Here is a 15425-nt window from a genome sequence, read left to right as displayed (position 1 = left end):
TGGTATAGATGGACACTCCTTCATATACAAGCATCACACTAGACTGAGTTCTAAGTGTTTGCAGGAGTTATAATTTTGATCAATGGGAAGTGAAAAAATGAATTGTAGTCACCTTGAGAAACATCAGAGTAAGACCTGTGGGTATGGTATAAATCTGTGTTGTGTTTGTACCGACTGAGAAAGAAAAGCTGGTGAATCTCCATTGATTCAAATTAGAGGGGAGATACTGAGAACAATCAGCTAACCTCTTTGTTTCCTGACTGATTTCAACTTGGGCACAGCTAAGTATGCTGTTTAAAAAGAGAGCCAATTGCCACCATTTTACACACACCCCATAATCTTTATCCTCTCGTTGTTTTTTATCTGAGATCTTAGGCTTCTCCATAGAAGATAAGTCTTTTTCATTGACTGTCATCCAAGGATTCAAATCTGCTTTACAGCTCTTTCTAAAACATTGATCACACCATGGCATTCACTGCCAATAAGATATTAACCAATTCCTCTTCGACTTCAATGTCTAAATTAAATCACTTAGCCTAACAATGTATCTCTTTTCTTCTGTAATGCTATGCTTCCTGCCTTCCTTTCATAGTAATGTAAATACCCTACATGGAAGAAGCTATGAAGAAAGCAGAAGCAAAAGGAAGAAAGACTCTAAAAGGAGGATGGGGAATGATTACCTCATCTATGGTGTGTCAGAAGCCATCTAGGAGATCCTATGGCTAGCCTGACATGGTCCACCATTTTTACATGGTTTGCAATGGATGGACTCTGGGAACCAAGGCCCTGACATGAAATCCTTCATCCCAGGATTGCTTCTTGCTATTGATATGCCTTTCCTGTCATTGTTAAAATAATACAATTACTGAGTATTAGCCTACATTATTGGGCAAATTTTTCTGCAGATCAATATACAGATGAACTTTCATGAATTCATGCTGTTTAGATGAATTGCTGATCCCTGATTTGATCTTAGGAAGAAAAATTTAAAAGATGGTTTTAGTTGTTTTGCTAGAAAGATGTAATACATTTAAAATCAAGACTATAATGTGCTACTCCTCATAAAAGTATGTAAAGGCTGCATTAGTAAAAAAATACAATGAGCTTTCATAATTACATCAAAAAGAGATATAGACTTGGGACAAATTTGTGTTCAAGGAAAAGCATTCAGGTCCAAGGATGAAGCCACTGCTGTGCCTATGATAAGACAAGGCCATGAGAAACTGTTGCTTCGAACTTATAATGAGCTTGAAGAATGAAACACTGCTTTAAACTTAATATCAACATTTTTCTGTGACTCACCTTTACATAATATTTTATCTATGAGGTAATTCTTTCTTACATATAGAATTAATCGTATTAAGGATATAAAAGACTGAAAGCAATAAAGAAAGGTGATGTAGCCATTTTCTTCCTGATCTGGTATGATGTTTTCTGTATGAGTGACTTCTTCTTTCTTTTCTGGTTCACAAAGAGTTAACCACCCTAGTCTGTGAGAGCTCCTGGCAGCTTGACCAAAGAAAGAATAAATCCTTTACTTAATCTTTCTACTTTTAACAATTGAGTGTTAATTGCCATAGGCCTGCAGCATCTGGCCTCAGAGTAATTTAGAGTCAAGACAACTAAGTGTTATTATAGAAAGCATCCTTTACTTTCACAAAACCAAGTTTTGCCCCCACCTCCACCCCACCCCACCCCCACCAATCCTTCCCCATGGCTGCTATCCAGTGCTTGGGCAGGCTCCTGGTAAAGCTGTATATAAAAGCATGGCTGAAGGCCAGGCATGGTGGTGCACGCCTTTAATCCCAGCACTCGGGAGGCAGAGGCAGGCGGATTTCTGAGTTTGGTCTACAAAGTGAGTTCCAGGACAGCCAGGGCTATACAGAGAAACCCTGTCTCGAAACAACAACTACAACAACAACAACAAAAACCTAAATAAATAAATAAATAGGGGGCTGGTGAGATGGCTCAGTGGGTAAGAGCACCNGACTGCTCTTCCGAAGGTCCGGAGTTCAAATCCCAGCAACCACATGGTGGCTCATAACCATCCGTAACAAGATCTGACGCCCTCTTCTGGAGTGTCTGAAGACAGCTACAGTGTACTTACATATAATAAATAAATAAATTAATTTAAAATAAATAAATAAATAAATAAATAAAAGCATGGCTGGGCATCATAGGGGACACCTTCAATTCCAGCACACAGAAGGCAGAAGGAGGTGGATCCATGTGAGTCCAAGGCCAACCTGGTCTATGTAGTAAGATTCTATCTCAAAACAAACAAAGCTTCTGAAGTTGGCTTTCAAATGTATATCCTGTTGTCTCAAGAGTCCGGAAGGACATGCTATATTGAGTCTTTTTCACTCAGCTGCAGCAACACTGGTTTATTAAATTGATTCTCCTTGTTTGACTCACTATTTAATGAGGTCACTCTTGGTTGAGATGAAAGTTTTATACATTTCACCAGCAAATTTTTTCAATATGTAAGAGTTCCTGGGAAAAGCGTGTGTCTGCAAAGGCAGATGTAGATCCAGAGCCTGAGTACAATTTATCTTGTAGTAGACTTAGCCCCCTAAATCATCATTCCTTGCCTTCACCACTCTATGTTGTTCTAAAATCTTGTTACTAACAAGATAAAGCCAGATCTAACATCTTTCCATCAGATAAAGCTTTTAAAAATGTATTAATTTAATAAACCATGGTTCTACAAAACAAAGGGCTAAGAATGTGCTTTTCCAGCTACACAATTCTTTATCCAACTCATCAGCTTGTTGTGATAGTCCTGTCCCCAGTGTGGCAATCAAATCCCTGCCTATCTCTGCATTCCTTTGTCATTGTGGAAGGCAATTTTAGTCCATACTCTTCCTTTTGAAGATTCACCAATTTTAATTTCTAACAAAACAATTTTATAGACTATTATAGCTGATCTTAGTTGTCAGTTTGACTAAATTAAGAGATGTCTAGGACTGTGTCTGTGGGGTGGGGGTGGAGATTCCTCAAAGGTCAGACAAGTAGGACAGTGACTACAAGGTGGAGGAAACCTGCTCTGAATGTGGGCAGCACCTTCCATTGTGAAATGGCCTGGATGGAAAAAAAAATCAAGAAAGGCAGCAGAGTAAACAGGCTCCTTCCATTTCTGAGTGTCTAAATATAGCTGACATCATCTGATATCATTTAGACTCCAGCATCTTAAGACTTTAACATGGGCTCTTATTGTGCCTAGGCCTTCAGGAAAGTCACACTGTAATCACCAAAGACCTGAAGAAAAATATAAATCACCAATTTCCTTAATGATGCAAAATAATATAATGTAAGTGAGGCAGGGATGTATAGATCCATAATCCCAGCTATTTGAGAGGATGAAGCTAGAGAGTGTATGTTTAAGGCCTGCCTGACCTACAGAGTAAATCTAAGGTTAACTTAGTCAACTTGGTGAGATCAGTCCTCAACCTTTTTTTTTTTTTTTAAGTGAGAGATGAAAATCAAACTGTCCATCTTACAGCTTCTTCTCTGGCTGGCTCTTTGCTATTCTTGGCATGGTATTCCTTAAATGATCCTTCTTGCTTTAAAAGATCCTGTTGAACTAATGCCACATAAAGCACCATTAACTATTAGTGGTAGTGTTACTAGGGAGGAGAAAGCACACTAGTTTCAATGGTAATAAGCAGAAAAGGGAATAGGAACAGATATATAGATGGTTGGGGTAGTGGGATATAAAGTTACATATGAATTTCATTCCTACTCCTAACCAAGGCAAGAGCCTGCCTAGACATAGTGGATTGACAGTGGAGTATGCATTAAGAAGAGAGACAGTAATCTGAATATGTTCCAAAAGGAATACAGCAGTAGGCATAGTAAATATGGAATTAATGTTAGCTGTCCCAAGAGAGATTGAAGACTGTGAACCTACTTTGGATGAGTGGAGCTGTGAGATCTTTCTCTAGCATCATTCAAAGCATAGGCATTGGGATGAAATCATGTTATTTCACTGAACCAAGACTTGAGATTTAAAAAATTAGTATGAAGCCATTTAAGAAGGGAGTAAGAACTTGAAAACAGCGATGAACATTGACTGAGGATTCTAACATGTCTTAGATTGAGCAGAGAAAGAAGTTACAGGATTTTTAATATCCATCTGCCACCTAACTTTTTCAAGCCAGTATCATCTTGAACAATGAAAAGTCAATACGTTGGATGGAGCATAGTGTCACACTTCTGTTATGTGAGCTCTTAATCCTTGATCTTGAGAGGGAAAATTAGTATCCACTTATCAATGGCTGCATGTCCTTTTGGGTCTGGGTTACCTTGCTCAGAATATTTTCTAGTTCCATTCATTTGCCTGCAAAATTCATGATGTCCTCGTTTTTAATAGCTGAATGGTGTTCCACTGTGTAATCTTCTGTATCCATTCTTCAGTCGAGAGACATCTGGGTTGTTTCCAGCAAAGTGCAGAATACCCATGATACAACTCAAGGACCATATGAAGTTTAGCAAGAAGAAAGGCCCAAGTGAGGATACTTCAATCCCACTTAGAAAGGGGAACAAATTAATCTCTGGAGGCAGAGGGAGGTAGGGACCTGGATGGGAGAGGGGAGAGGAAGGGTATGGGGGAGCAGGAACAGGTATAGGGGGAGGCAGAAGAGAAGTCCAGAGGGCCAGGAGAATGAATGGACATATGCAGCTGCAGGGGATGAGGGGGACAGGGGGAAGTCTTCAATCTCTAGACAGTCCCAGAGACCTGAGATGTGAGAAGCTCACAGAACTCTTAGCCAAAATGCTCAATGGTGGGAGATATAACCTGAAGAGATCACCTCCAAAAATTAGACAGGGCCCACAGTGGAGGGATGGGGCCACCCATCTACCTTCAAGACTTTTGACCCAGGATTGTTTCTGTCTAAAAGAAATGCAAGGACAAAAATGGAACAGAGACTGAAGGAAAGGCCATCCAGTGACCTGCCCAAATTGGGATCCATCCCATGGGCAGGCACAAAATTCTGACCGTATTACTGATAACATGTTGTGCTTGCAAATGGGAGCCTAGCATGGCTGCCCTCCAAGAGGTTCTACCAGTAGCTGACTGAGACAGATACAGATATTTACAACCAATCATTGGACTGAGGTCAGGGCCCCTATCAAAGAGTTTGGGGAAGGATTGAAGGAGTTGAAGGGGATGGCAACTGCATAGAAAGAAAACAGCATCAACTAACTGGACCCCTCAGAGCTCCCAGAGACTAAGCCACCTACCAAAGAGCATACATAGGCTGATCCATGGCCCCCAGGCACATATGTAACAGAGGACTTCCTTGTCTGGCCTCAGTGGGAAAGGATGCATGCATCTAATCCTATAGAGACTTGATACCCCAGGAAGGGGGATGCAGGTGGAGGATGAGGTGGGGATGGGGGGGGGGAAACACTCTCAGAACCAAAGGGGAGGGAGATAGGGCAAAGAACTCTAGAAGGGGGCAACATTTGGAATGTAAATAAATAAAATAATTTAATAATAATAATAATAAAAGAGTCAGAGTTAGGCAGGAAATTGGTAGGTCAAGGCAAGTCTTGGCATCATAGAAACTGGGAGACTGCCCTAGTATATATATCAAAGTACCATCTCAAAAGAAAAGATGAGTAATTGAAGGTGAAGAAAGTGAAGCCGATTTTGTGGAATGCAGAATGACTTTCTTGGTGGTGGTAAAGTAAAACCTATGCTAACAACGTATGCTCACCAGCTTGCCCAGGCACTCTGATCTGTGATTCAGGAGTTCTAATCACTAGCAGATCACACTCACTTACAGTGCTTTTCCCTCAGGGCTTCAGTGAACATTGCAAGAAAGTATTTAATGAGGTGCAGCACTAATCAGCCCCCCCCATCTAATCATCTCCCCAGGGCACCCCAGTTAGTCACGTACAAAACAGTTTTCTCTGCAAAGTGTGTTCATAGGAATCCTTAGGTGTTTGTTGTTGTTGTTTGTTTTGTTTTGTTTTTCTGTTTATCTCAATCAAGACATTTTTATTGATAAAATAAAGGCACTTTAGCTATGGTTTTACAATAACACAGCAGACGGGCAAAAGGACAAACCAGAACATAATGCTCAGTGAAGTTACCACAGGCCACTGAAGAGCAGATGACAACAGGAAGAATAACACGTGACACACGGAATGTTTTACAAATCGTGCCTGGGGTATATGTGTTCTTGGATGTGCACAATGATGTCTAATTTACAAAGGAGAAAATGATTATTCCAGGATTTGAGTAACTAAGCAGTTTTTTTTTCCAGAATACATCTCACTGCTTTGATGGTAAGTAATGACAGTAGTGTGGAGGATGGTACATCACCAGGATAGCTTGGCACTCGCTTTTGATGGTATATGCCATCAGAAGAAGATCCAGGCTTAGTTAGGATAGCACTGAGAATTGGAAAGGAGCACAGACCTCAACGGAGTGAGTGAATTTTTAATTATTGTTCCATTAGGTGGCAGCAAGATCCACCTCAAGAGCCAGGTTGAGTCACTCTAGACTTGACATGGTGAAGGCTTTCCATCCTGAGAACAAGAAGGAAAGAAGCAGAGGAATGCTTTTTTTCAGAGCCTAAAAAGTGTGTGTGTGTGTGTGTGTGTGTGTGTGTGTGCAGGACAAAGCACTGAAAAGTTGCTAGGACCACTTCTGTACTCTATACAATGTTTCACTCTTATGGGTAAGACTAAACTGATAGAAAGGTTTTTGACATGTGGCACATACTGTAGTATAGTCTCTCACTCATATCAGCACCCCGGGCTGGGCAATCTGCAAGTCCAGGTGGGGATTCTATGGTGTACCAGGTTGTTCAGCATAATGGTGGTTGTTCCCTAAAAGGAAAGGTGCATGGATTTGGTGCACTGATGGTAGTGGCTGTGCACAAAGTGTGTTTCCCTTCATGATTACCACAGTCAAGCAGAGGGAAGAGCAATTTGCAGGATTGTAGGGTTAAAGAAACTTTATATGCATGCTATAGTTGAAGGAATTCAAGATACCTTGATGCTTTGGTAGTGATCAATATAGCTAAAGGTGAGTCGCAAGCTTTGAACTTTGAATAACGAGTTAGAACTCAATTAGAAATGTGTGTATCAGAAAAAGCATGTTGTTGTGAATGAAGAGTGAGACCCCACCTTGTTCACTGAAAATGTCTAGGTGGCATCCTGAGCCTTTCTGGATGGTCTAAAAGAAAACATTTCATGTATCTTGGGATCTTTCCAGATCTGATGATGCTTTGAATATCAGGAATAGCATCAGTATCCCCATCAGTGCGATGGGGGTTCTGTCCCTGGAGATTGCTTCCCTGTGTGAGGCAGCTGCTTTTCCTCTGGGACGGAGGGTAAATCAGGAGCTTTCTGCCCACACCTTGCCACTGTGAAGCGGCTCATGCGAAGAGCTTCCTCGTAGCCTGGGAGTGTGTCCACAGAGGAAGGCAGCTGGCCCAAGGAGCTGTGTGCATGAGCCACTGCCAGGATTCTCCGAGCTGCAGGGCCAAACACGGACTGCAGAGCTGTAAAGGAAGACAGAGTTGGTGTAGAGTTTGATCACACCCAAAGGTGATATCCTCAAATGCGAGAGATCTACATCACACCTAAAGTCTCTTTGTCTTTCACTGTTCAAACTCGTTGCTGTGACCTCTGACAAACTTCACAAAAATCCTTCAAAGAACTTTGGTTCCAATATTTTACTTTGTTCGTCAATTCATCGTCAGCCAAAAAAGCCAAAACAAACAAGCAACAACAAAAACAAACAAGCAAAAAAGCCTTGAGAATTCAGGCATCAGTGATAGCCCAGGTCACCACATTCTGGAAATGAAAACCACACCCAACACCGAGTTCCCAAACACAATGCTAGTTGGCAGGTTGCCCTACATTCACCTCCAAACCTTTCAGTACATCTTCAAACCTGACCCCCTATCTTAGTGTTCTGAGTACACTCACATGTAATGGTGCTCTGGAGAGTGCTGTCGTGGTCAAAAGCAATGACAGTCACTTCATAAGGCGGCGGGGCCCCATCTTCCCCATTTTCTGGACGGCTCAGGCAGCAGCGGAAGCACACTGAAGTCAGGCCACACAGGAGAAGCAGTGCACCAACTGCCACCAGTAACCTGCAAGAGCCCACCCGCAAATCCAAGCTGTGGTCAACTGGCTTCCCAGCTCTGGCATAACTATACTTTAATTTCCAATCACGATCGTTGATCATTGTTCTTCTTTTAGAGAACACTAATAAGGCTTCAATCGGGAGGGTTTCATTTTGCATATATCAGTTATTGCTTTTTTTTCAGCAAGACTATGCCAGTCAGAAGAGCAAACAACACTGAAGATAGTTTGAAGGGGCTGCTTCTTACTTCACTGTGCAGAAGTGTTTCTTAAGCACATTCTGGGGAGAGGCACTAAAATCTTTTGATGTTGACTGAAGAGACTGTATTGAAATAGGAAACCGTGGTGTATTGTCACATAGGCTAGAGGTGAACTAAGGAAACTTTACTGTGAAATATAGCTATGTTTCTTATTCACACTAAGAGCCAGCATATGGAAACCTTTTTAAAAAAAAAAATCACATAATAAATGAAGTCTCTTTGAGGGTGTTATATATTTCAAACTTACCATATATACCAGAGATGCACCCAGTCAGTAGTCAGGCAACTGTGGACAAAGAATGAAGTTCTTATATTAAGAAAATAGTACAAGCTGCAATAATCATGTTGTTATATTTAATACCACGCTATAATTTAAAAACATCAAGACCTACTCTTTTTTTTTTTTTTTTTGAGAAAGGTCTCATGTTGTAACCTTGCTGGCCTGGAACTTTACTATCTACACCAGACTGGTCTTGAACTCAGAGTTCCACCTGCCTCTGCCTCCTTAGTGCTGGGATTAAAGACATGTACTACTATGTCCAGCTAAGAATTACTTTTGAAAAAGTCCAATGTAACAAGCTGAATCGAGTTTTATAAGGCAGGTGGCATTATTGTGCAAAGCATTATTATAGTCACTAAAAATTTTAATTAAGAAGAGTGGCCATGAAAAAAATTAAGGGAATGGGGTCTGAGAATGGAGAGGAGGAGAAGAGAAACAGCTACCACGACTTTTGTTTGAAAAACTATGTAATGAAACCTAATTATTTTCAAGTTGATAAAATAGAAAAGGAAAAGAAGATGTCCCCATGACTATTATAAGCTGCTGAGATTCTCAAGAAGTAGGCATACAAATGTATAACGAGTGGCTTTGAAAACAGACATGGGCATCAAATTCAAATGCATGTGAGGTCAATGTACACATCAGGAAAGTTTCAGTTGAAGGCATGAAAGAAGTCATATTTGTAATTTATATTTCACAAGTTCTTGCAACATCCTCCCCCTAGAAAGGGCCTACACTTTCACATCTAAACTCAAAACTGATGGGTACATCTGCTGAGACCAAACAGGAAAGGAGAAAAGGGAGAGGCTGCCTGGCTTCACAAGGAAGACTGTGTGGGCGAGACTAAAACCGCAAGTCGGGGATAGGCAGAGGAATGCGTGTTTCTTTAAAGATGTACCAGTTTTTTTTTTTTTTCATTAAAATAATAAAATAGATGCTCTCTATTAAATATATATTGAGACCCATTTCTACATTTCATCCTTGGTCACTGTTCCAAAGAAAATGCAGTTTGTATTTTCCCTGAAACAATGTATCATTTCTGCATTCCATATTTGGTCACTCTTCTAGAGAAAATGAAGTTTTTTTGTTTTTTGTTTTTTCCCTGAAACAATGTATCAGCTTACTTCTCACATTTTGTCACTTGTTCAGATCCTTTCACTTCTACCTTAGACTCCAAATGGCAAAAGACATCTGAATTCTCCATGTCATCTAGCCAGTATCAGATATACTCATGCCAAGTAATCAAGATGAGCCTAATTACTTAATTTTCCTCACATCTGATAGAACTGGATTCAGGGAAATGATTCTATAGCAGAATGTGTGTTTTCCTTCCGTGCAAACAGGATTGTTATTGTCTGTCCTTACTTGAAACCAGACATTGCTTTTGGATTTGAAGTGGGCATGCTGCTGTGGAAATCATCCAAACAGATAAGCCAATGACTGGCTGTTGAACCCAGTCTGCCCTGATGAGTCACTGGAAACCACAGCTAAGGAAGCCTTTTGCAGGACTCTCTGACTACATGTATTTAAATTAATTGTGTTGTGTTGATGAGAAGACTGGTTTGAGGAAAAAAAAAAAAAAAGCACTCCCAGTAGGGTTATTCTGAGCATTTGGAATGACACACATGTCTATGATGGTAGGTGGTGTCCATTGAAGTTAAAAAGGAAGTCGGCGCTCTCTGCTGACATTTTAGCCTATGTTTGGGTGTTGTCACTTGGTCTGTCTCTACTCCTAGCGTGAATTCTCAGATACTTACTGTTCAGTGTTGACACAGTTCTCCTCACTCCTGGCCCCAGGAAGCTGTGGGAAGGATATAATCTCAGACATGGAAATGGTTACACCTGCAGTTCTCAGCCGCCTAGCAACTACCCACCATGGCTGCGCCCTGTCAGACCTACTTGTAAAGATGAGGACAGGCCATAGGATTGGTCTGTCCTGGCCTGAGACATTGGTCATTCCTTTGACTGATGACTACATCTTGTGAGGCAGAAGTTCCTGGAAGATCAGGGATCTTCTGTATGGCTCAGGCCATAGCTAAGCATCCTTCCTTAGGGAATTATGAATAGCCCTTTGTGTCAGTTTGTCACCCTAGAAGTCTCCTGACTCATCCCCTGGGACATTGTGGTTGTCTTCCTTGTCCCTGCCCTGTTGAGAATTGAATTCTAGCCCCGGTGCTATTCACTTTCAGCCTTCGCCACATCAGTATCTCGCTACACAAGAAGAGCAATGGGGGAGATATTACAAAGAAAGAAGGGTAAAGAAGAAAAGGAAATGCAGAAACCAAGAGAACACATAAGAAAATGTACTTTTATATATTGGTTAACTTTTGTGGGAAGCAAAGCAGACAGCCTGCCACCAGCGCAGGAATGTGATACAGCCTAGTTTCTGCAGTGTCTGCTCAGCTAGACTTCCTAGCTTTGTGAACTTGGCCCTGGTACTTGTCCAGAATCCCTCACTATACTGACCCTTTTTTCAGCTAATGGGTGACTCACAAAAAAACTGTTTAAAATATGATTAAAGAGACCCATGGTACTGGGAACTCACTGGGTAATCCCTGCCCCCCCAACCCCCATTCAAGCTGAGTATAACATGTACTATCTCTGATTGTCCTAATTTCTCTCCCTCTTTCCATGAGCATCAGTCACACACACACACACACACACACACACACACACACATGCACACACACACACATCTCTGAAACCCCCTATTACTAAAAGAACACCATGGTACTCTTTTCTCACTCCCTTCTAGGTTCTATATCAGTTTTTCCTCCATCCATTTCCTCTTAGAGCCAGCATAGCTAAAGCAATAAGCAAAGGAAAGTTTCTTCCTGCTGTTTCACAATTGAACACACCTGGATGAAATAAACCAGGCCAGAGGCCATCAGCACCTGGGCCCAGGCTGTCATTAGGCTGAACATCTGGTTCAGAAAGGTCACACCAGCTGCATCTGCTGTATCCTTTCCATGCTCCGGAACTTGGTGGTGAAGAATTCCTGAAGAGAACTTTTCTCGGCAATAGATCAATCTCCCTCTCCTTGTTCCCGTTGGCTTTATATTTTACGGTTTCCTTTTCCCTTTTAGTTTCCTTCTCCTGAGTTCTCTTCACATGGTCTCCACATTGGCTTCCTCTCCACTTCCTTTCTTCAATCAAACTTTCCTGTGTATTTAATCGTTCATCCTCTGCCCCTATTAAACAGCATTCAAGAAGAGCACATTTGTCCTCTGAGTTAGATATTTTTTTTCCTCAGTCTATAATGAGAGACTTGGACCTGAAATAGGTCAAAGGCAGATTGTGAGTGACCAGATGTGTTCTTGTGTTCATCAGGAAACTAGTTACACACTCTTGGCTCCTGGATGACCACTGAAGTCTGAAAGTCACTCTGCCAATCTCTCTCCACCCTCTTTCCATGTGATTGGCATCCTCCTTCTTACTCCTTGAAACTCTCCCCTCACTGTGTTGATAATCAACCCTGCTGGTTCTGGGTCATTTATTGCAGCCACTCAGCAGGACTAAGGGAGTCTAAATGAGCTAAAAAGCTAGCCCTACTTTAGAATAGGTAGTGGGTTTCAAAACTAGAAGTGCCAGGTGCTAACAATGGTCTCAGCCTCCTGCTTCAGTTTCAGACACACAGGCATAGTTTTAATACCATTTTCCAAGTTAACTCTCTGTTTCTCTCTCTCTCTCTCTCTCTCTCTCTCTCTCTCTCTCTCTCTCTCTCTCTCTCTCTCTCTCTCATTCCTTCTGCCCATGCTTCTCTCAAAGCAGTGTTGTGATGTTGCCACTGGAGAACCAGGCTCAGTGCATACAATTGTTCCATCTCCTGAGGAGGCTGAGACAGGAGGATCATTTGGGTCTAGTTGAGGAAAGAGAGACTACCCTAGGAAACAGCAAGACCTCCATCTAAAAACACATATTATCAACAATAAAACAAAACTTAAAACTGAAATATAATTTTGTTCAGTCTTGTGAAACAGACATGTCCCTGTGAACCAACACCGAATGTTCTTACTTAGTACTTATTTAAAAATAAGCACACCACATGGAAAGGATATAAAATGGCTATAAAGGAAAATATTGTCCAGAGCCAGTGAATGCCATAAAAATGACCGACATTTAAGGAGGAATCTTTTACACAGCCCAAAGTACTAAGTAAGAATATTCAGTTTTGGTGCAAAGTGACATGTCTGTTCCACAAGACTGAACAAAGTTATATCTCAGCTGCTTTCTAATTGCTGAGGAGAGGCTGCAGGCTGGGTCCTGGTGAGGGATTTTGTGGGGTGGATTCCATCTCACTCAAGGCCCCACACACCATGTGATCATACCGTGATGATATGATGTGGGAATTGGTGAATGCAAACAATTTCCTGTTCTCAGCTAAGGTGAGCAAACAGTGAGAGAACTCTCTGGTACAGTGTTGCTCTCTCCAAGTCTTCCCAAATTTCAATAGAAAACTCTGTGAGACAGAAGGCATCCTCGAGGACTGGCGAGCAGGAGACTTGCGTTACAGCCTTTCACTAGGCCTGGATCTTACTGCACCTCCTTCTTCAGAGGAGCATAATAAATGATCCCTGAACTAGCATCAGCTGTTGCTTCAGCAAAAGGAGATAGGGAGCAAGGAGGCATCTTGTGTGGGATATTTTTATTCAAACACCATGTAATGGAAAAATTCATGAATGCCCCCCCCCCCACACCCTTTTTTTCTTTTCTTGTGGGAAAGACAGTAAACCATCATGGGTTAAGATCATAGCTCAGCGTCTTGATCCAGTCACTTGCTTGACCCCATGTTTGTTATGGGACCTTGGACAAGGCATTTCATGTCTCTGTCAGCTAAGTTCAATTTGATATGAAAAGCACCCTGGTTATCAATATCCACATAGTGACTCATGAACTGTAACTCCAGTCCCAGAGGAATCTCATGCCATCTTCTGTCCTCCATGGGAATTAGGAATGTGGGGTAGTGAGCATATATACTCATACAGATAAATAACAAAAAGCAAAGTACTCATACAGATAAATAACAAAATAAAGGAATCTTTATGATGTATATTTCAGGTGTGATAGCAAATATTTGATATTAGTTAAGATACTTTTAATTTAGCTCTATCTTACATGTGGTGGTTCCTCTCAATATGCAGGATCATTAATGTCCACTATGCCTATTCTGTCTTTCTACCAGTCCTTTCTAGATGACAATATATCTTTCTAATAGTCTTTTTTTTTTCTCCTGAACAGTTCCCCATGCTAACCAGGCCATTTCTTTTCTCACCCGCACCAGCCTTCACCTGCATGAACAGGTTTCCCAATTACTTTGAATTTCCCCCATGGCAGTTTCTGGCCACATGATTGCAATCGTCTTTCTTGCCCTAGAGCTTCGCAGCAGGCCTGAACACCACAGGCTTCAGTTAATGACTCCCTTGTTGTTTTCTTTTTTCAGAATTACCACTACCATTTCTTTTTTATCCCATAAGCGGGGGAAAAAACTTCCTTTGTTGATTCAAATGTGTCAGTGTCCTGTGATGGCTCCCATCACAGCTTTTAAGTAGAAAGTGATGATAGAAGGAAGATCATTCGTAGAAGAAAAGGTTCACATGGCATAAAGACAGAGGGGCACGGAGCTGGAGACATTGAGAACATTCTCATTACCAGCCTACATAACCCCATTCCATTAAGCTTGTCAATCATTAGCTTATACTATGCTGTGAAGGACTAGGACTGCGGCCAGCAGGAGGTACACATACATTGCCCCCTTCACCTGTGCTTCAGGGCATTGTTATACAACCACTCTAACAAGTGTAGCCAAAGAATTGCTAACTTGGGGTTCCTTTGATTATTCTCCATTGACCTTGGTTGCCAGGTGCACCCCCTCCTGCTCCCCTTCCTTTCTGTACCTCAATGAATAGAAACCAGGAATATTAGTACTCTGAGGTAACAACATCAAGCTGTATATGTCTGAACAGTGGGTTGGGCCATCTCCAATGGTTGAGAATGGAGAAGGTGGCAGAAGTCAGTTTCATTCTAAAACCCTTGGGTATTTCACTAAGAAGCATCTCTGTTTTAAGATCCAAGATCATAACGTAGGTATTAAATTCCAACCTCAGAGACATGGAAAATTAGTAAGAGCATTAAACAGGAGGCTTCGGTCCTCCCTTGAGAAAGGGTTTCGTGTCTGACATCAAACTTTTTATGTAGCTAAGACTGACTTTGACTTCTGATCTTGCCTTGCCATCACAGTGCTGGGATACAAGCACGTGCCACCACTCTCACCTTTTGTGAAGTGTTGTTGATCAAACTCAGAGCTTTGTAGAGTTTAGTCTCATGAAATGTAAACAAGACAGAGGGGTTCAGTTTATCAAAAAAAAAAAAAGTATGGTTTATATGCCATGTAGCTCATTACTACAAGTTGTGTGAGCAACAGTTTAAGGCAACACACACACACACTATCAGCATTCACAGCAGGACCAAAAGTATAAAGATCAACTTGTTGCATTGCTTGAGATTATACAAGAATGAGATCAAAGTGTCTGCATAGTAACACTTGTCTGAAAGCTGTCAAGGCAGAGAACTCATTTGCAAGCCCTCTTGGGCAGAATGTATTTCTTAGTTGGCTGTAGGATTAGTTTAGTCATGTTTCTTTACACATTCTAATTAAAATATAATTACATAATTCCTCCTCCCTGACCTCTCTTCACCCCTTCTCATGTACTCACTCCTGTTCCCTCTCAAATTCATGTCCTCTTTCTCTTTAATATATATATATATATATATATATA

The 15425-nt window shown here is 41.3% G+C and overlaps 1 protein-coding gene across 1 annotated transcript; it reads right to left on the bottom strand.

The window, feature by feature from the left end:
* Positions 1 to 5471: 5471 nt before the first annotated feature.
* Tmem52b (transmembrane protein 52B) lies at positions 5472 to 12065 on the bottom strand. Its single transcript, XM_021191658.1, has 5 exons — positions 11508 to 12065; positions 10407 to 10450; positions 8617 to 8655; positions 7951 to 8117; positions 5472 to 7520 (listed from the first exon to the last, which is right to left on the bottom strand). Exons 1-5 carry the CDS (start codon positions 11571 to 11573, stop codon positions 7276 to 7278), a joined length of 561 nt encoding a protein of 186 aa, XP_021047317.1. The 5' UTR covers positions 11574 to 12065; the 3' UTR covers positions 5472 to 7275.
* Positions 12066 to 15425: the final 3360 nt, after the last annotated feature.

The sequence above is a fragment of the Mus pahari genome, chromosome 2 (genome assembly GCF_900095145.1).
Source record: "Mus pahari chromosome 2, PAHARI_EIJ_v1.1, whole genome shotgun sequence".
NCBI classification, from domain to species: Eukaryota; Metazoa; Chordata; class Mammalia; order Rodentia; family Muridae; genus Mus; species Mus pahari.
Note: the sequence above shows the minus strand (reverse complement) of the source record. Positions and strands in the feature narration are given on the sequence as shown.